This window comes from Clarias gariepinus, chromosome 10 (assembly GCF_024256425.1).
Source record: "Clarias gariepinus isolate MV-2021 ecotype Netherlands chromosome 10, CGAR_prim_01v2, whole genome shotgun sequence".
NCBI lineage: Eukaryota > Metazoa > Chordata > Actinopteri > Siluriformes > Clariidae > Clarias > Clarias gariepinus.
This window is the reverse complement of record NC_071109.1, coordinates 32,893,566-32,914,809: the sequence shown is the minus strand read 5'-3', so window position 1 is coordinate 32,914,809 and position 21,244 is coordinate 32,893,566. Positions and strand designations below refer to the sequence as shown.

The following is a 21,244-nucleotide window of genomic DNA, read 5'->3' as shown; positions in this document are numbered from 1 at the left end:
TGAACTAGAAGACTCAAAGGTAACTACTCATTTCTGTTTCCTGTACAAAACCTATAAAGGTTTTGCGACGCTTTGTATATGCGCACCCAGTAGAAAATGAACCAATCACTCTCGGAGACTACTCATTCTTCTGAGTTAAAGACTTGTGAATCGTTCATGAACAACCCATCACTATTCTAAACGGGAAGTCTCTCTTTAACGCTGAGTGGTGTAACAATGGAGCAAAGTTTCTTCATGATTTATTAAGTTCTGATGGTCCAATACTGTCCTATGAAGATTTCAGAAAATACATTATTATTACATTAGGAAAAGGATATTCCTCCTTTTCGAATATTACACAGTTTTATGCACTTTTCTTGGGGGAAACCTTCTTTGCATTCCTTCCCAACATTATTGGTGCTAATTTGTCAGATATAAATTTTAATAACAGATTAAATAGTCTGGTCTTTAAACGAAAACATTTTGGAGATTTTGAATCTTGTATTATGAGAGGTAACATTGAGGTCATTTTAAGACTAAAATCCTTTTCCTTTTATTTTATCATGTCTCATTCAACCTGTCAGTGACTTTCTATTTAAAGGTTTCAGTTTAATACAGATTCCTGTTTAGTCTGACAGAAACTCTTGATCATTTATTGTTTAAATGTCCATTTGTTAATTATTTTTGTCTAATGTACACAGCTGGTTGTCAATAAAATTATATAATATTGTGGCGTGGGCGGGGTTTCGGTTGGGAACCATCATGCTTTGCGAGAGGGGTTGTTATGTTGTCACCCTGTGGGGGAAAGGTGTTTGGGTTAGTGGCTTCGGCCAGGGTGTGTGTGTGGGTCAGAAGTGTGTCTTGTGGTTTGTGTGACTTGGGTAAATTGTGATTGTGAATGTGTAGTTTATGTCTCAGCTTAATAAAAAACTCCCAGCCATTAGCATTGGGCAGCAAGGAAGCTCACTCGCCTCTTCAAGTTCCTGCTTAGCGGTGAAAAACGCTACAATATACTTTCTTTTCATTGTATAGATATTATATATTTTATGGATAATCTTGATTCTTGTATGTCAGACACTGACCTTACCGCTAACCTGATCACTAATCTCATTACTTTAAGTTAAATTAAATTTAAATTTAATTATATAGCACTTTTTACAACGGTCATTGTCGCAAAACAGCTTTACAGAATCAAAAGATAATGTGGAATTGTGTATGAAATGAGAGAAAATGACTTAACAGGGAACCCATCCTCTTTTGGTATGATAACGGATAGGATGGATTGATCATACTGTGTGTTAGGAGGCTGGACGTTCAATATAACAGGAACGGGGTTTAAGTTAATATGGTCCAGTTCGTTATTGAAGGCTCAGGTAGAATGTAGGAAAGTCCAGTCCTGAACTATTAAGCGACTGCAGTCGAAAGTTCACAGAGAACAGCTGTCTGCATCAGCCAAGGCCAGGACTGTCTTCATGGTAAAGTAGAACCGTCCCCAGTCACCACACAAATCCCAGGCAGACAACACGGGTCGTCCATGGGACGAGATCTCCAACCCGAAGTGGGACATCAGGATGAGTCAGACAGGTCCAGAGGGCAGAGGGGTTCTGGATCACTGGTAGCTCAGGAGCGACATGTGTAGTGAGAGGGAGAGAGAGAGAGAGAGAGAGAGAGAGGGAAGGGATAATTAAATATTTTATGGGTTAAAAGTAGTATTTTATCATCGATATGAAATTTCACTGGGATCCTTTAAGTGGCAACATTTCCTCATTCACCCTGATTATTAGTAAATAAATAAATCCTGTCCTTAAATGTACAGATAAGACGAATAAAATGTCTAGAAAATTATATACACACATTTCTAAATCCCTGCTTTTTAATGTCTCTTTTTATATTTCTATTGTGCTTTGAGTGTTTACTTTTTTTTTACTCTAAATTTTTAATTATATCAAGTTATTGAAATAAGGTGTAACACACTTCGCTCATCCGAGTGTTACCCCATTACACCTGAGGTGTGGCTTGCTTTGTTCACCTGATTTGTTCACTAGATGGCGCTGTTACACAACATGACCATTCACTCAGTCAGCCCTTCCCCTGACTCAGTGATCTGGACTTTATTCTAGGAATAAAAAGCTGTATAATATTACATTATTATGAACACTAGGATAAGACACCAACAGATTTCTGCTTGGACTCAGCATAGAGAGAGGTTTAGTATGGAGGCAAACCAATGAACCCTTTAAGACCACTTAAAGAGCTCATAAAGAGCCAATATTTAAAAAGAATGTGTTCATTAAGTGGGGTAGTGTGAGACCCTAATGGGAAATTATCAGTGATAAGTCACTTCTTAACACAGAGAACATGTAAAGAGTTAATTACATTAGGTTCTTCTGTTATAGTAATTATTGGTTTGATGCCACCAGACCCCATTACTGACCTCATTCCTGACCTCATTAATGACATCCTGACTGATCTCAATGCTGACCGTACCAGCTCAATGCTGACCTTATCACTGATCTGATTACTGACTCCATCACTGACCTCACCACTGACTCCATCACTGACCTTATTCTTTACTCTATCATTGACCTTATCACTGACTCCATCACTGGTTTTATCACTAGCTCCATTACTGACCTCATCACTGACTCCATCACTGACTCCATCAATGACCTTATCACTGACTCCATCACTGACCATATAACTGACTCCATCACTGACCCTATCACTGATTCTATTACTGACTCCATCTCTGACTTTATCACTGACCTGATTACTGACAAAACTATTGATTCCATCAATGGCTCCATCAGTGACCTCATTGTTGACTCTTTCACTAATCTCTTCTCTGACTCCATCACTGAGCTTATCACTGGCCCAATTACTAAAGATATCACTGGCTCCATCTCTGATCTCATCACAGGTTTCATCACTAACCATATATAAAAAAAAAAAAAAAATAAAAATAAAAAAAAATATATATATATATATATATATATATAAAAAAAACAGTTCCATTACTGGTGCCATCAATGACCTCATCACTGGCTCCATCACCAACCATATCACTGGTTCCATCACTGATCTTATCACTATCTCCATCACTGACTCCATCACTAATTTTATCATTGGTTCAATCACTGGCTCCATCACTGACTCCATGACTGACCTTATCACTGGTTCTGTCATTATCCATAACACAGGCTCCATGATTGGCTCCATCACTGCCTTGATCACTGATCTTATCACTGGCTCCATCACTGACTTCATGGCTGACCTCATCACTGATTCTGTCACTTGCCATATCACTGGCTCCATCACTGACCTCATTCTTGACTCTATCATTGACCTTATCATTGACTCCATCACTGGTTCCATCACTAGCTCCATTACTGACTTCACCACTGGCTCCATCACTGACTTTATTACTAACTTCATCATTTACTCCATCACTGACCATATAACTGACTCCATCACTGACCCTATAACTGACTCCATCACTGACCCTATAACTGACTCTATCACTGGTTCTATAACTGACTCCATCACTGGTTCTATAACTGACTCCATCACTGACCTCATCACTAACCATATCACTGACTCCATCATTGACTCCATCACTAACCATATCACTGACTCCATCACTGACTCCATCACTAACCATATCACTGACTCCATCACTGACTCCATCACTAACCATATCACTGACTCCATCACTGACTCCATCACTAACCATATCACTGACTCCATCATTGACTCCATCACTAACCATATCACTGACTCCATCATTGACTCCATCACTAACCATATCACTGACTTCATCACTGACTCCATCTCATAGCATATCACTGACTCCATCACTAACCATATCACTGACTCCATCACTGACTTCATTACTAACTTCATCATTGACCTTATCATTGACTTTATCACTGGTTTCATCACTAGCTCCATTACTGACTTCATCACTGGCTTCATCACTGACTTCATTACTAACTTCATCATTTACTCCATCACTGACCATATAACTGACTCCATTGCTAACCCTATAACTGACTCCATCACTGACCCTATAACTGACTCCATCACTGACCCTATAACTGACTCTATCACTGGTTCTATAACTGACTCCATCACTGACCTCATCACTAACCATATCACTGACTCCATCATTGACTCCATCACTAACCATATCACTGACTCCATCACTGACTCCATCACTAACCATATCACTGACTCCATCATTAACTCCATAACTAACCATATCACTGACTCCATCATTGACTCCATCACTAACCATATCACTGACTCCATCACTGACTCCATCACTAACCATATCACTGACTCCATCATTGACTCCATCACTAACCATATCACTGACTCCATCACTGACTCCATCACTAACCATATCACTGACTCCATCATTGACTCCATCACTAACCATATCACTGACTCCATCACTGACTCCATCACTAACCATATCACTGACTCCATCACTGACTCCATCACATACCATATCACTGACTCCATCACTGACTCCATCACTAACCATATCACTGACTCCATCACTGACTCCATCACTAACCATATCACTGACTCCATTATTGAATCTATCACTAACGATATCACTGACTCCATCATTGACTCCATCACTAACCATATCACTGACTCCATCATTGACTCCATCACTGACTCCATCACTGACTCCATCACTAACCATATCACTGACTCCATCACTGACTCCATCACATACCATATCACTGAATCCCTCCTTGACTCCATCACAACCATATCACTGACTCCATCATTAACTTCATCACTAACCATATCACTGACTCCATCACTAACCATATCACTGACTCCATCACTGACTCCATCACATACCATATCACTGAATAAAATAATTGACTCCATCACTAACCATATCACTGACTCCATTATTGAATCTATCACTAACGATATCACTGACTCCATCATTGACTCCATCACTAACCATATCACTGACTCCATCACTGACTCCATCACTAACCATATCACTGACTCCATCATTGACTCCATCACTAACCATATCACTGACTCCATCATTGACTCCATCACTAACCATATCACTGACTCCATCACTGACTCCATCACATAGCATATCACTGACTCCATCATTGACTCCATCACTAACCATATCACTGACTCCATCACTGACTCCATCACTAACCATATCACTGACTCCATCATTGACTCCATCACTAACCATATCACTGACTCCATCATTGACTGCATCACTAACCATATCACTGACTCCATCACTGACTCCATCACTAACTATATCACTGACTCCATCACTGACTCCATCACTAACCATATCACTGACTCCATTATTGAATCCATCACTAACTATATCACTGACTAAATCATTGACTCCATCACTAACCATATCACTGACTCCATCACTGACTCAATCACTAACCATATCACTGACTCCATCATTGACTCCATCACTAACCATATCACTGACTCCATCATTTACTCCATCACTAACCATATCACTGACTCCATCATTTACTCCATCACTAACCATATCACTGACTCCATCACTGACTCCATCACTAACCATATCACTGACTCCATCACTGACTCCATCACTAACCATATCACTGACTCCATCATTGACTCCATCACTAACCATATCACTGACTCCATCACTGACTCCATCACTAACCATATCACTGACTCCATCATTGACTCCATCACTAACCATATCACTGACTCCATCACTAACCATATCACTGACTCCATCATTGACCTTATCACTGGCTCCATCACTGACTCCATCACTAACCATATCACTGACTCCATTATTGAATCCATCACTACCTATATCACTGAATAAAATAATTGACTCCATCACTAACCATATCACTGACTCCATCACTGACTCTATCACTAACCATATCACTGACTCCATCATTGACTCCATCACTAACCATATCACTGACTCCATCATTGACTCCATCACTAACCATATCACTGACTCCATCATTGACTGCATCACTAACCATATCACTGACTCCATCATTGACTCCATCACTAACCATATCACTGACTCCATCACTGACTCCATCACATGCATATCACTGACTCCATCATTGACTCCATCACTAACCATATCACTGACTCCATCACTGACTCCATCACTAACCATATCACTGACTCCATCATTGACTCCATCACTAACCATATCACTGACTCCATCATTGACTCCATCACTAACCATATCACTGACTCCATCACTGACTCCATCACTAACCATATCACTGACTCCATCATTGACTCCATCACTAGCCATATCACTGACTCCATTATTGAATTCATCACTAACTATATCACTGACTAAATCATTGACTCCATCACTAACCATATCACTGACTCCATCACTAACCATATCACTGACTCCATCACTGACTCCATCACTAACCATATCACTGACTCCATCATTGACTCCATCACTAACCATATCACTGACTCCATCACTGACTCCATCACTAACCATATCACTGACTCCATCATTGACTCCATCACTAACCATATCACTGACTCCATCACTGACTCCATCACTAACCATATCACTGACTCCATCATTTACTCCATCACTAACCATATCACTGACTCCATCACTGACTCCATCACTAACCATATCACTGACTCCATCATTGACTCCATCACTAACCATATCACTGACTCCATCATTTACTCCATCACTAACCATATCACTGACTCCATCACTGACTCCATTACTAACCATATCACTGACTCCATCACTGACTCCATCATTGACCTTATCACTGGCTTCATCCCTGACTCTAACTGACTCTCACTGACTCTATCGCTGACTCTTTCACTGACCTCAAAGCTGTTTTTCAATGTAACATCAGTGTTGATTCCAAGAACCCTGGCTCTGTATTATATGATTGAAATTCTACTGAAAATTGTGGGTGACTTATTAGTTAATTAAGATTTTAAACTACTTTCACTTCCTACATCACACACACACACACACACACACAGGACAGAGTTTGGGTAACTTAAATTTATCAATAATTAATAAAATGAATAAAAATATGTAGTCTAAATATATAATTTTCTTTCTTTCTTTCTTTTCTTAACATATTAAAAGAGTCCTGTCTGTGTGTCTGTGCGTGTGTGTGTGTGTGTGTGTGTGTGTGTGTGTGAGATGATGTCGGGATGCTCGCGAGGCGTCAGCCGGCTGCTGGGTGTGTGATGGAAGTGATGTGATGGATGTTTAAACTCAAACGATTACACTTCATTTCCTCTGTGTGTGACAAGCCGCACCCTCACACACACACACACACACACACACACAGAAAGTAACAATAGGGCTTTAATGAGGAGCCTGTCATATTAAAACAGATGGACGGTAAGTGAGGAATAAAACACAAACAGGTGAAGGAGAAATTAAATCCTCTTGTTATGCAGTTAAAGAAAAATAATCAGCGCTGAGGAGGAGTGATGAAGTTACTGAGAGTCACCATGGTGTTGATTATTTCTCTCCAACACCACGGCCCCAAGGCTTTTATTTCTCTTTCAGAACCTCATCAGTGATTACATTCTGTGGTTATTAAGCAAGACATGAAACTTCTTAATGTGGTGGAACTTCAGGAAACAACAGAGGAACCTTCTGAGGTTCTGAGACTAGAGTTCCTGTGAGAACCCTGAACTGAGTGGAAGCTGGGAAGCTGTCTCTTAGGCAGAGTAGGCTTTCTCTCTCCACCTGTCAGCCTCATTAAACCGTGTATGTGTGTGTGTGTGTGTGTGTGTGTGTGCAGAACTCTCAGAATGAAGGTTTACTTCATTCCCTCCTCTGTAAATCTCCGATCTTCATCCACGCATTCACAAAAACGTCACACAGAAAAACTGCGTCATGACATCGTCATCCTCAAAACCTGCGCTCCCTGGGCCCCTCCCCCAGCCTGTGATTGGACAACATGGGATAATTAACTAGGCCACGCCCCTACCTGTGGTGTATAAGTGTGTGTGAACCGGTGCTGCCATCACAAGCTCAACACGACAACTTTGCGTTTCACATCGCTGTGTCTTTATTTTCACACAGAGCAACTCGAGACTTTACAGGTAAGGACTGTGTGTGTGTGTGTGTGTGTGTGTGTGTGAGAGAGATAGATAAAGAAAGAGAGAAATAAATACATAGAGAAAACATTTTATTATTATTATTATTATTATTATTGGTATTAAATCTTTGCTTTCATAATCTTTTCACATCTCCTAATTATTCTTTTTGTCAGTTTTGTAGGATTTACAGGTTTTACATTTATTTTAATTTAGTTGATCTATAATAATTTATTAGTAAATTGTAAATAATAAAAAGTTATATAATAATAAAAAATAGTAAAAAAAAAGATCAACTACTATTGAAATAATAATAATAATAATAATAATAATAAATAATAATAATTATTAATTTAATCTTTAAATTCATTTTTTTTATTTAATCACTTTTTAATCACGTTTTTACATTTCTTTTAATTTAGATTTAATATTAAAAGAAATGATTATTATTATTATTATTATTATTTATACATTTTTTAAATGTAATATTTGTGTAAATAATTTTTGCTTTATTTTATCTTTTGAGATATATAATTACAATTTTAAACTAAAAATTTGATTTAAAATTAATTTTATGCTCTTATCAGCAGTTAAACGTCCAAGTGGATTTTACAAACTGTTGCATCCTGCAAAAATTTACATACATTTACATAATGATTTTGTTCACATAAATGTTTATTTTTTTATGTGACTTGAAATTCAGCTTGTGTTCGATTCACAAAACTTTGAATAAAATTAAAATAAAGAAAATCCAGTGTCAATGTGTGTGTGTGTGTGTGTGTGTGTGTGTGTGATTAACCTGTTCTTACAGGAGCGCATGTTCATGATGAAGATCTCCGCCGTCCTCATCGTCTCCGTCCTCACCGCTTGTCACCTGTACAGCTCACACGCAGCACCGCTCAGGTCAGTCTCTCACACACACACACAAAACACACATTTGCTCTGATGTATTTGCTCATGTGTGTGTGTGTGTGTGTGTGTGTGTGTGTGTGCAGACCTTTATTAGACTCTCTATCAGACCGTGTGGTTCCAAGTGATTATGAAGCTCGCAGGTTACTGATCGCCGTGGTCAGAGAGTTCGTGCAGATGATGCTGGAGGAGTCGGATCCGACGACCGACAGCAACAGGTTTTTATTTATTTAAACAAAAATAGGTTTTATACACAGTACTGTGGAAATAATCTAATCATTATAATAAGTTTGTGTTCATACGTGTGAGTTGCGTTATGTGAAGGTGTGTATTTGGGTTTAGTTCACGTGGGAGTGCTCGGGTACGAGCAGCGAGGTGTGTGTGTGTGAAGTGTGTTAGGTATAACTCGCTCGGGGGATTAGTGAGACACAGGTATGTGACTGAAACAGAACCTTGAAGCACACACTTTAGACGGAACTCAGATTTAATATTTAATAAGTACACCCCCCCCCCCCCCAGAACCTGCTGCATGGAACGGTTCCAACTTCTCCAGCCTGAGGAATGAACAGAACCCTATGCTTGCTTTGAGAATGTCAGAGAACCTGAATGCATGAAAACCCTTAACAATAAGTGTGTAGGTGTGAAGCAATGGCTGCATGACGCCTGGGAGCTGACGCTGGTGGAGCATGATCTACACACACACAAGCGACAGAAGTCAGAACTTTCTTAATTCCATCAAGGGTCAAACTTAAAACCAGTTCTAACTGCACAAACATTTCACCATCTCCATCGCCAGTGCACTGAGCACGTGTTCTTCTCTGGTAAGAGCTTAAGCAAGGCTGAGGAACGCTGAGATACACATCTCTCACAGCTTCTGAGGTTCTTAAGAGTTACATCTGTTATATCTCACAGAGCTCAGAAAGGAGCATTAGAGGAGCGTGAGAGGAGTCTAAACACAGATCAGCTGTGACGATCAGTTTATGGATGTAAATAAAATAATTTCGATTAGATATGTTTTTGTCCATGGTGATGTTTCTCAGTCTGTTCTCTGACACTGATACCATGGACTCTAACTCAAACTGCTCCATCCAGTTAGCTCCACCATTTCTTCAATAATCAGACCACATCAGAAAGAGGAAATGAATCCACTGAACAGATTTGTGTGAAATTAGACAAACCAAATTTAGAGAATTTAGGAAACTTGATCCACTGGACTGTTTTTGTTCACGTGTAGATCAGATAGCTGAGTTGAAATGACTGAGTCAGGCCACAGTCAATGAGGGAGTTTATGACAGTCATATACTTCTGTGTGTGTCTGTGTGTGTGTGATGCACATCATCTCTAACACTCTATGTTGAGTTGATTTCCTATGCCCTTCTAGGGCGGGGTTTGATCTCTGATGGAATAAGATCAGTTTGAAACTGTGACCTTTAGAACCCAGGGGAGAAGCATGTATTCTGAGAGGATGCAGAGGTGCATGTATTTGCAGTGTGTGTGTGTGTGTGTGTGTGTATATATGCATGACCCTATGAGCCGGTTTCTGTGCATGTGTGTCTCCTGACAGCGAGGGCAGAGTGCTGTCCAAACGCTGCTCCAGCCTCAGCACCTGCGTCCTCGGAAAGCTTTCGCAAGAGCTGCACAAATTACAGACGTTCCCGCGGACTGATGTTGGCGCGGGCACGCCTGGGAAGAAACGAAGCGTTGACTACGAGGAAACGCTCGAAATGGCCTAACACCCTCCTGCTCCCGCCTTTACCCCTCCCTCCTTCTGTTCGTTACCTCGCTGATTCCTGTTGCATGTGGATTTCCTGCCTGATCGACTGATCTCACACACACACACACACACACACACATGCACACACTAACACACGCACAGACACACACACTGTAATTTTTGTCCATGAACGAGTAACCATTTGCAGAGAATGTGCCAAACAGATATTTTAAGGCTCCGCCCCGAACGCTACGATGCTGCGCTAGTCTTTAGCGTTTGATTTCTGAGATGGTTTACGCATTTTGTGTGTGTAGCTAAGAACCAATCAGAAAAGATGGGGAGGGGCTACCTGCCCATGTGACATCACAAAATGCTGAGCATGAACACTCACTCATGATTGGCTTGCGTGTCTTTGGGACAATAATAATAAAAGGATTGTCTTCGTTAGCATAAATATAAAAAATGCTAATAACTAGCATAAAGCTTAAGTTATTAAATAAACAGCTAATGCTAATAAACAAAAAACAAAGATGAGGCAAACTATTCCTGGATCTGGAAATTAGACGCGTCTCTTGTTCCTTTGTGAAAGTTATATGATCCTCTGTATTGCTAATTCGCTAATGATCTGACTAGCCAAGTGTAAAGACTATTCATGTTCCGTCCTTTTCTTTTGTGGCCCCTCTTTTTGTTTTGTCTCAAACGCATTTTCTCCAGATTTATCGACGACTTTACATTGATTCTCATTAACTTTATCTGATGCTAGCGTTCGGGATGTAGCCTATCATTTTAGTTCTGCGTTTCTGAGAGCTCAGCTCAGTGGTGTGACGAGGAGAACAACAAGAACAACATGAAACAAACACTTTTCCATAATCAGGGGTTTTTAGTTTAATAAACTTATTTTTCTATCAGGAATCTGTTTTACTTTCATTCATTTAAATGAACACACACACATACATGCACTTAAGATTTCATTCATACAGTCTGATTTGATCATGTGACATCATCACTAGTTTTCCTCTTCACTAATTACCACCATGGAATAGCTTAGCAATTTTAGCATGGTTAGCGACGTAGATAAAGTTACAGCTATTGTAACTGTCTCTGTCCCAGGTCCCGCTGTGTTATGTACTGTAATAGTGTTTAAATTTTTTCCCTTAAGCTTCGCCCCTTTTCTGACTCACAGGTCACTTATTCAGGTTAAAGCTAATGCTAATCATGCTAACCAGACGAAAAGCGTTCAACACATCAGGAAACCAGACGAAGACGGCAGGCAGAATAATGATAGTAATCAATACAGACATCAGACAAAAACCAAACTTGAACATGCACTTTAAATTGACCGACTAATCAGACTGCTAAGTCTGATTACACTGAGGTGACCTCAGTGAACATCATGTGACTGTGACGTGCAGGGGAAATAAAAAAACAAATCCAGGGGTATATCATGACAGAATCCCATGGCTTCTCGGATTGGATTAGGTGGGAACTTGGCCTGGGTGTTAGGTCAGACCTTGGAAGAGTGGCTTATTCTGTGGTTGATATGGGTGTAGAGACTTGGCACAGCACAAGCTGGAGCTGGTCACTGGGGTTGAGCTTGATAAGCGTATTGGGACAAAACTTGAGCTTGGCATGGGCACCAGATTGGAGCTTGGTATGGGGACTGTCAAAGCTGGCCCTTTGCACTGGGTCAGAAACGCAAAAAATTTGGGTAATTGGGATGTCTTGGGGCACAACTCAAAGCCAGGGAGTGGCACCAGCATCACTTTGTAAGAAATGTGTCCCCAAATCAAAGCATTGGCAGCAAGGTGTCCGTGGACCTAGGCTTTGGTACCAGTAGGATGCTCTCAAAGTGAGCCAGTGGGGTGAGCACGACGTCCTTGAAGACAAGTGGTGGTAGAAACTCATCGTTCTCAAAGCCAGACGGCGGTACATGGCCTAGCTTAGATTTAGCAGAGAATGGCTCAGGCAGAGGATATCTTGAGCAGAACAGGGGATACATCAGGTAGTAGCAGGTAGCCATGATTCACACTCATCTTGGCAGGATTCATACCTGTAGTCAGGGGCCATTTTGTTGATCTCCAGGTTGCTGAGCAGGCAGCATGGTTTGGAGCAGGGCTGCACTCTTAGCCTCCTTCTGGGGTGCCGGACTGTCAGGCTGTCCTTAGAGTGTGACCCTCGGAGCCACTCTGACTGCCCCACTCTGACCACTTTACTCTCGGCTAACCCACCGACCTTTGCGTCAGGTACATCCCCCTCCCAAGATATTCTTGTGTAGATTCATAACTATTTACAGGAAACAACTTTTTCATTCGTTACATAAAGCCCACTATATTCCCCAGCCCGAAATGCTCCTGAACAGTATCTACTGCGGTTCCCCTGGTGTAGGATACGCCAAGCTCTCCTGGTTAAACTGACACTGTAGAAAAACCCAGTGGGGTTAAACTCTACCCAGTCACTGGCACTTGACATGCCCTTAAGCCTAAGGAGTTGCGTCTGAGTGGAGGAGATGGAGTCAAAGGCTGGCACGCCCATACCAGTGTCGTGGCCCTCCTCAGAGGCAGGGTGTAAATGCAGACTGATCTTTATTATAGTAGAGTTTAAACGTTATAAAACACAGCAAACACGAGGTGTTAAAACAAAAACATTAGGAAACCAGGACTACACCATAAACTAACTCTAATGCTAATGCTAATCATGCTAACAGGGCTAAAATGCCAAAAACATCAGGAAACCGATTTAGGATGAAGACCAAACTCAAACACGGACTATAAATAGACAGACTGATCAGACCGGACACGGTACATGTGACCGCTAGGGGAAACGGGGGAACAAACAGTGTCAGTAAAAGTCCCACAAAACACCGACATTAAACATCCAGGGGTAAACCATGCTAAACACACACACACACAATAAAGCTAAATGTTTATAAACCCGTCCCGGATACACACTGAACATCAGTTAGCAGTGAGCAGGTAAGAAAACTGACACACAAACACACACACACAAACATACACACACACAGTGACTCATTACATGTGTGTCTGTGCAGCAGTGTGGCGGTGAAGAAGCGAGCATGTAACACTGCGACGTGCGTCACACACCGGCTGGCGGACTTCCTGAGCCGTTCAGGCGGGTCGAGCAGCAGGAACTTCGTTGCCACCGATGTGGGCTCGCATGCCTTCGGGAGGCGCCGGAGGAACGAGCACGCATGATTCCTAAGACACGGAAAACACGGTCAGTAAGTACACACACACACACACACACACAAACACCCCCCCCGTCCCCACACATACACCTATCAAAGTATGACTGATGGGTGATAAATAAACAAGTGATCCTAATCTTTAGTAAACACTTGATGGCTCTCTGAGTAATAAATCGAATTAATCACTTCCGGTTTGACTGACGTGTGAAGTTCAGAAGAATCGAATCAATAGTGAATCTTACTGCTGCACACCTCATTAACCGCGCCCATTATAAACAAAACTCCACCTACCCTAACCAATGTCCAACCTTTAGCCCCACCCATCATTTTAATCATTTCATTTCTGACTCCGCCCCTCAATTACATTTTGACACTTTAAACAATGTTTAATGTTTATTCTCTGTATTTCAGAGGCAGTGCTGCGTTATGTCTGATCTCTGGAAACAACACCACACCCTACACCAAAACCACAACCCGAACAACTGTCTCTGTGTGTGTGTGTGTGTGTGTGTGTGTGCCACTATACCACTTATAGCCGCTATCTCCAATTGTCCCCTTCTTCTTGCAAAACAAATCTCTGAATAAATGCTCACTTTTTGCTTCATGAGAAATTTGATTTTTATATAAAAATGATTTGAAATAAAAAATAAATAAAATAGCAGTGATTGAAGATCCTGGTGTATTTCTTTTATGTGTGTGTGTGTGTGAGATTTATTAATATATATTAATATATTAATATTAATATATTTTGGTGTATTTACTGTACAGTATAGTATACTGTATGAAGCTCATGTGTTGCTATTCCAGTGTCGGCCAGCAGGGGGAGCATGTGTGTGTTTTTTTCACCAGCATTACACACATGCTATAAACACAGTAATAATACATTATTAACAATGGTATGATTACATTTCTGCAGGAAAATGCACTCACAATGAATGATTTAATCTTCCACTGATGTCAGTGTTGGTCTTTAAGAGCTGAAAACTGTGTGTAGGACATAATAATAATGAAAAGAATCACTTAAATAATTATAACTTAAATAAAGGACAAAAGATGATCAGGCAGGTGTAAAGATCGCAAGGAAAAACTGTAGCTTCTTTTAAAAACTGCTCTATAAAATAATATTTTAATAATATTTAAAAAATTTTCCATGCTTGCACGGCCTCGGGTCTGTGTGTGGCGTTTGTATCTTCTCCCCATGTTTGTTGGTTTCTTCTCTGGGGACTCCAGTTTCCCCCCATAGTCCAAAGACAAGCAACCCAAAAGAGCATCTCTGGAGAGACCTGAAAATATCTCCAACCTGGTGGAGCCTGAACGATCTGCCAAGAAGAATGGAAGAACCATCCAGAAAAAAGCTGTGCTGAGCGTGTAGCATCATTCACACACAGGTTCCTGGCCGTCACTGCTGCCAAGGAGCTTTAACCAAGTACTAAGTGATGGGTGTGAATACTTACAGAAATGGAACTTTTCACTCCTTTTTTTTTTTAAATAAATGAACAAATAACCCCAAACACCTGTTTTCACTTTGTCATTGGGGAGTAATATGTGCAGAATAATGAGAAAAAGGGATTTGAATCCATTCGAAGATGAGTGTAAAGCATAACAAAATGTGGAGAACTTTAAAGGCGCTGAGAGCGTTCCGTCATGGCGGTACATCACAGGGGTTTTGGGTCGTCTAGGATTTTGGAGCACAGGATAAATGTTGAAGCAGCGTGCCCTCCAATGACCTTTGTTCCTAAGATAAACGACTATATTAGAGGATGGAGGTACGACCCAGAAGGTGCACGCTCGGCTGGAATGGTCAGATCCCAGAAACTTCAGAGCGTTGCTACTTTCAGTACAGAAGGCTCATCGCTCTCCTCTATCCTCATGAGGGCTTCACACTGGTTCATATGCAGAAAAGACCTTCACGACGTTTAAGCTTTTCATAGCCGGTTGATGAGGAGTGGAGATGGAACTTCATGGGATGCACCAGACAAACCGGTCTGATCCACAAGGGTTCAAACCCACAACCCACCGCACCCAAAGGATCCGCAGCCGTCGCCCTGGGGCCAGGCACCACAACGCACCCCGGAGGCCCTGCGGAGCCACCACGCCCCGAGGGAACACGGCCTGCCAAGGGTGGCGCAAAGGGGAACCGAGGAAACCTAGATGACTTTAATGTAAGTGCAGATGGTTGTGTACGGCACACATTATCTACACACACCCTATTCACTATATAGTGCACTTACTGGTGATCTTAATACATTATATGAACCTCATATTTCCTTTGACTTTGTCATGAAATTTGAGGCATGTGAGTGCGCAGGCGTGCGGTTTTCATCTGCGCTTCATTTTTAGGGTTTTTCCGTCTGGATGAAACGCGTTCCTGACTGAATCATACTGGAATTCTTATGGAAAGTTCTCTGGATGATGGAAAAGCGCAGTGTATAATTTGTTAGGGCTGTTTTTCACTTCGGGTTTGTTCCCATTCCAGCAGCATTTAGCATTGAAGGGAGCAGCCTTAATAGTGAACATCTGGGAGTGATTGCGGTGTGTGTGTGTGTGTGTGTGTGTATGGGAGAGAGAGAGAGAGAGAGAGAGAGAAAGACAGACACAGAGACTCTGAATCAGAAGTTTTTTAGAGGATGGTTTTTTTTTTATTTGAAAAGAATTTTTTTTTTAAGTGTGGAACTCTTGAATGATAAAAATGATTTAAAATTTTTTATCTTTCTTTCGTTTATTCTTTCTCTCTTGCTCATGTTCAGCAGTTCTATCATCAGGAAACAGAAGTGTGTTTGTAGGTTTGTTTCCGTGTGTTTATGTTTCAGTTTCCCGGGAATCAGCACCTGGACGCTGTGGAGTGAAAAAAAACGAGACACTGAAAGTCCAGAAATAACTTTCTCCTAGACACTACGCTCACTCCCCTCGCTCCCTACTTCTAGGGAATAAAGTAAACATGGTGTGTCCGGGTGAGAACTCGGGTTACGTGCTGCTGCTGCTGCTGCGGCGTCTGGCGGCTCGGCCGTGTTTTTTCTCCGTCCACATCTGGTTTCCACTGCTCCGGCTCCTCATGTGGTTTCAGCTGTTTTTCTGTCAGACTTTAAATCCCTCCACGTTCCCCACGGCAGCGTCGGCAGATTTGCCCGGAGGTCTACGGTTACTCAGCGCCGTAGCCGTCCCATGTGAAATTACACGCCTGACCACAACGCCATGAAAAAGTGCAGCGCAGACTCGAGACACAAATAGAGCAGTTCCAGTCTGAGGCTGGCTCCGAGCCCAGCCGAGCTCCGGCGGAGACGCTTAAAGTCGTTATAGACTCACTGCAGCTCTCACACACTCACACACACACACACACTTCACCCTGTGAGGAACGACAGATGCAGACGCATGCACTATCAGACGAGAGACGCAGACACACTCAGCTAACACACACACACACACACACACACAGCAGTGAGGATGAAACCCGGCAGGACTTCAGCAGGACCTTCAGTAAGTTTTGTACTTTTCATTCATTCACTTTCAAAGTTTTCCTAACACTCGGAGTGTGCGTGTGTGTAGGTTCTCAGGTCACGATGTTGAAGTGTGTTCAGGGTCTCAGGGAGTTAAGCGGTCATGATGTGACTGTGGAGGATTTGCACTCTGGCGTTAAAGTGTGAAACCTTCCCGCTGTAGACCTGAGAATTTACTTTAGCTAAGAGCTAACCTCAGTTCGGTCCACACTGACCCTGACGTTACACCTGAGATCTTTACACCACTGAGATCTCGATGCTGATTGGTCCGGGGGTGTTGATTAGTTCTCAGTAACAGCTTTATATTTGCTCGTTCTAGTTGGTTATGGTTCATTCACAAAATAAAGTGTGTGTAACATGAGTGTAAGGAGTCTCCAGTGTCAGCGGTGCAAAGCTGTAACTGTGATCTTCAGCACGGAGGAGTGTGCCCGGATGTTGGATGTTGGTGTCTCTCAGTATCAGATAAACTCTTCGATCTGGAGATCAGCTTTTACTCCGCTTGGGTTGGGGGGTCACTGAACGTCGCCGCGGTCTCCGGGTCTCGTTCCCACCTGCTCTGAGTGCTGATCACCTGACTCTGCTCATCTCGATGATGTAATGACACCCTGTACACCTGCACATACGCCTGTGACCTGAACTGAGGTCAGCGGGTTATGACGTCATCAGCTCTCACTGTGAAACCTGATATAGACGAGGCCTAAAGCGGTTCAGTGTGATGTGATGGAGCTCGAAATGCAGCGCTTTCTTTCATCTCAGCCCTTTTTTATTCTTTTATTTATTTATTTTTTTTAAACATTTGCATTTCTACCTCCTTTCGTTTTTCTGCTTAACTCTTTAACATCGTTCCTATTTTTTCTTTCTTTTTCACCCTTTCACCCTTATTTGTTCTCTCTTTCTCCACCCGTACCCTCCCCCACCCTTTTTCTCTCATTAGTGAAGGATGGGAGGAGACTTTTTCAAATGAAATTAGAAATAAAAATAAGTTCAGTTTGATGTTTAAAAGCTCTTTAGCTGGGTGTGTTCATGTTAGCGGCAGACTGTCAGACTAGCGCTGTCGCTAATCACAGAGGAGAGAGAAAGAGCTTCACCACTAATGACAGTCCTACACACACACGCACACACACACACACACAGCTGTGGGTATACAGTTACGCTGCACAGTACCTCTTTGTTTTCAGCAGTCGGGTCCCGAGCGCTCGAGCGTCGCACTGCTCGCCGTCCTGAACGCTGCAGTTAGCTTTTAATGATATTTACACTGTGTGTTGGTATCACTGTACACTCGTTCACTCGCTAACATCACGCACACACACACACACACATGCTCACACAGTATCTCAGCTATTAACATCCTTTACCTATTTGTTTTAATCATTAAAACAGAACATAAAATGTTTAACAATGTTAAAAATATCATATTTAATAACATCTTTAAAACAAACTAACTTGGTTAAACTTATCATGAAGTCAACAAACTAGCTAGATAATTAAATCAATTGAATAATACGTAATATCACACTCGAAGTCGTGCTGTTGTACTGAATATCAGCTATGGTTATAAACACAAGGGCGCAGACCGAGTACTGAAGATATCACAGCAGTGCTTATAATCAGTACAACAGCACGACCTTGAGTGTGATATCGCCATTTATTACCAACAGATTATGACTTGTTTCTGTATTTAACCAGTTATTTTGCTCAGCTGGTGACCGACATTTAGCGAGTGACAGTTAGTGTAATTAACATGGGTGAGAGTGGTGTTAAACTCTTAGCGGTACTCTGTAGCCAAAAAGTGATGAGAATAAACCATGCAGGTGGTGGACAGTCCTGAGAAACTCACCAGAACTAGCATTAAATGGAAAGCTAGTGCACTAAGTAGGGTGTACAATCCCTTGGTCCACACACCAAGTAGTGCCCTTGATCAGGGGTTAGAGAGGAATTTGGGATTCAGCCTTGTGTTAGAAACTAGTTAGCTTTGTAGCTAAGCGTTAGCCGCGAACAGGACGATTCAGAGGCGATTCAGAAGGACTTAGAAGTGATTAGTGCAGAGACGGCGTGTTGTTTAAGACGCCATAACGTTATCAGATGTGTGTTCTTACTGAAAGTGCTTCTGTGACTGGGTGTGAATGTGGGTTTAGTCAGACAGCTGCTCTCTCCTCAGTACTGCGGAGCGTACAGACCTACTCTCACCCACGCTGAGACACACAGTTAGGGTCATTAACCACTGGACAACGCCTGGGAGTGACACATATAGTTACACGTCACAGTGCTGTTACCGTCCATTATCATCACTCATGGAATAACGCCTGTCATTCAATCAGATTACTCACTCAGGACTGTGTATGATATTAAATATGATGATTAGCATGTTACTGACAGACTGTTAGCTGTTAAAACTAGACAAACAAACCTAAATCTTGATCTTTAACTCTAGATTAACATTATGCTGGGATCTTTCCTTTCCATTCCTTATTGGAGTAATTTATAGTTGAAAGACTTTTCATTTTACAGTAAATGAAGCTAGCTGACTAGCCATAAAGTCTTTCAGCTGTAGAAATGAGGATAAACACACCTACATTTACCCTCAGACATGATGATAAATAACTACGAAACGACCCGTAACTGTAATCACATGTAGCAGCTCCTAGCATAATGTCCTTGGCTTCGCTAAAGCTTAATAAAACAGCTCATAAATATCTGAAAAAAGATGAGGATTTGGATTTCTCACTGTGTTTAAACTTTATTTTAGGTTTAGCGAGCTAACTGATGGCTGGTTTTCTGATACAGCGACGTGAAAACATTAACCTCAGACTTGTTGATCAGAAAACGATCGGATGAACGCTAACAGTGCTTCAAGAAGCAGGGACATCACTATGTCCCCAGGGTCCTCCGGTCCTCAGATCTATGTTCCACTGGACTATACAGCACATAATGGAAATTTGTTTGTTTGACCTCCAAAACCACATCAAATAATAAATTAGTTTTAAATTTAAATTTAGTTTGTCACGTACACGACCATACACAGTATGATGTGCAGTGAAATGCTTATATGACTGGCTGTAATCTAAAGGGCAATAAGAAGGTAAGAAGAGGCCAATGCTAAGTGCAAAGCAAATTAACAAAACTAAAAATAAAATAACAAAACCCAAAACAAAATAACAAATTCAAAACCAAATTAACAAAACGGAAAACAAAATAACAAAACTCAAAACAAAATAACAAATTCAAAACCAAATTAACAAAACTCAAAACAAAATAACAAAACTCAAAACAAAATAACAAATTCAAAACCAAATTAACAAAACTCAAAACAAAATAACAAAACCCAAAACAAAAGAACAAATTCAAAACCAAATTAACAAAATTAACAAAACGGAAAACAAAATAACTAATATCTGACTGGCCTAGAGGTGCAATACAAATTAACAAAACGGAAAACAAATTAACAAATTCAAAACCAAATAACAAAACCCAAAACTATTTGTTTTGGGGCGGGGTGGGGGGTTTGTTGTTTTGTTTTTGTTTCTGTTATTTTGTTTTTTCGGATTTGTTAATTTGGTTTTGAGTTCGTTAATTTGTTTTCCGTTTTGTTAATTTGTATTGCACTTCTCGGCCGGTCCGATACAAACCGGAAAAGGTAGGTATAGTTAGCGAATGAAATGCTTACCGCCGATTGGACGAGACATCTGTCGCTCAAGATATACAGGAAGTAGGAACTTGTTTCTTTATCTTTGTTTCTTGTGTGTTCTGCTTCACTTTAAACTATGATGGCCGTGAAGTGCAAAACAAATTAACAAAACTGACTTTAGGGCC

The 21,244-nt window shown here is 41.2% G+C and overlaps 2 protein-coding genes across 2 annotated transcripts in view; both read left to right on the top strand.

Moving 5' to 3' along the window:
• The first annotated feature begins 8,059 nt into the window (after positions 1 to 8,059).
• Positions 8,060 to 11,644, top strand: LOC128532055 (calcitonin-like). The gene is made up of 4 exons (XM_053506274.1): positions 8,060 to 8,118; positions 8,924 to 9,015; positions 9,108 to 9,239; positions 10,586 to 11,644. Exons 2-4 carry the CDS (start codon positions 8,930 to 8,932, stop codon positions 10,752 to 10,754), a joined length of 387 nt encoding a protein of 128 aa, XP_053362249.1. The 5' UTR covers positions 8,060 to 8,118; positions 8,924 to 8,929; the 3' UTR covers positions 10,755 to 11,644.
• A 5,377-nt stretch (positions 11,645 to 17,021) lies between these two features.
• LOC128532321 (protein inscuteable homolog) overlaps positions 17,022 to 21,244 on the top strand; it is a 33,756-nt gene continuing 29,533 nt past the window's right edge. The window contains exon 1 of the mRNA XM_053506574.1: positions 17,022 to 17,414. The gene's annotated coding sequence lies outside the window, so the exon portion shown is untranslated. The remainder of the gene's footprint in view (positions 17,415 to 21,244) is intronic.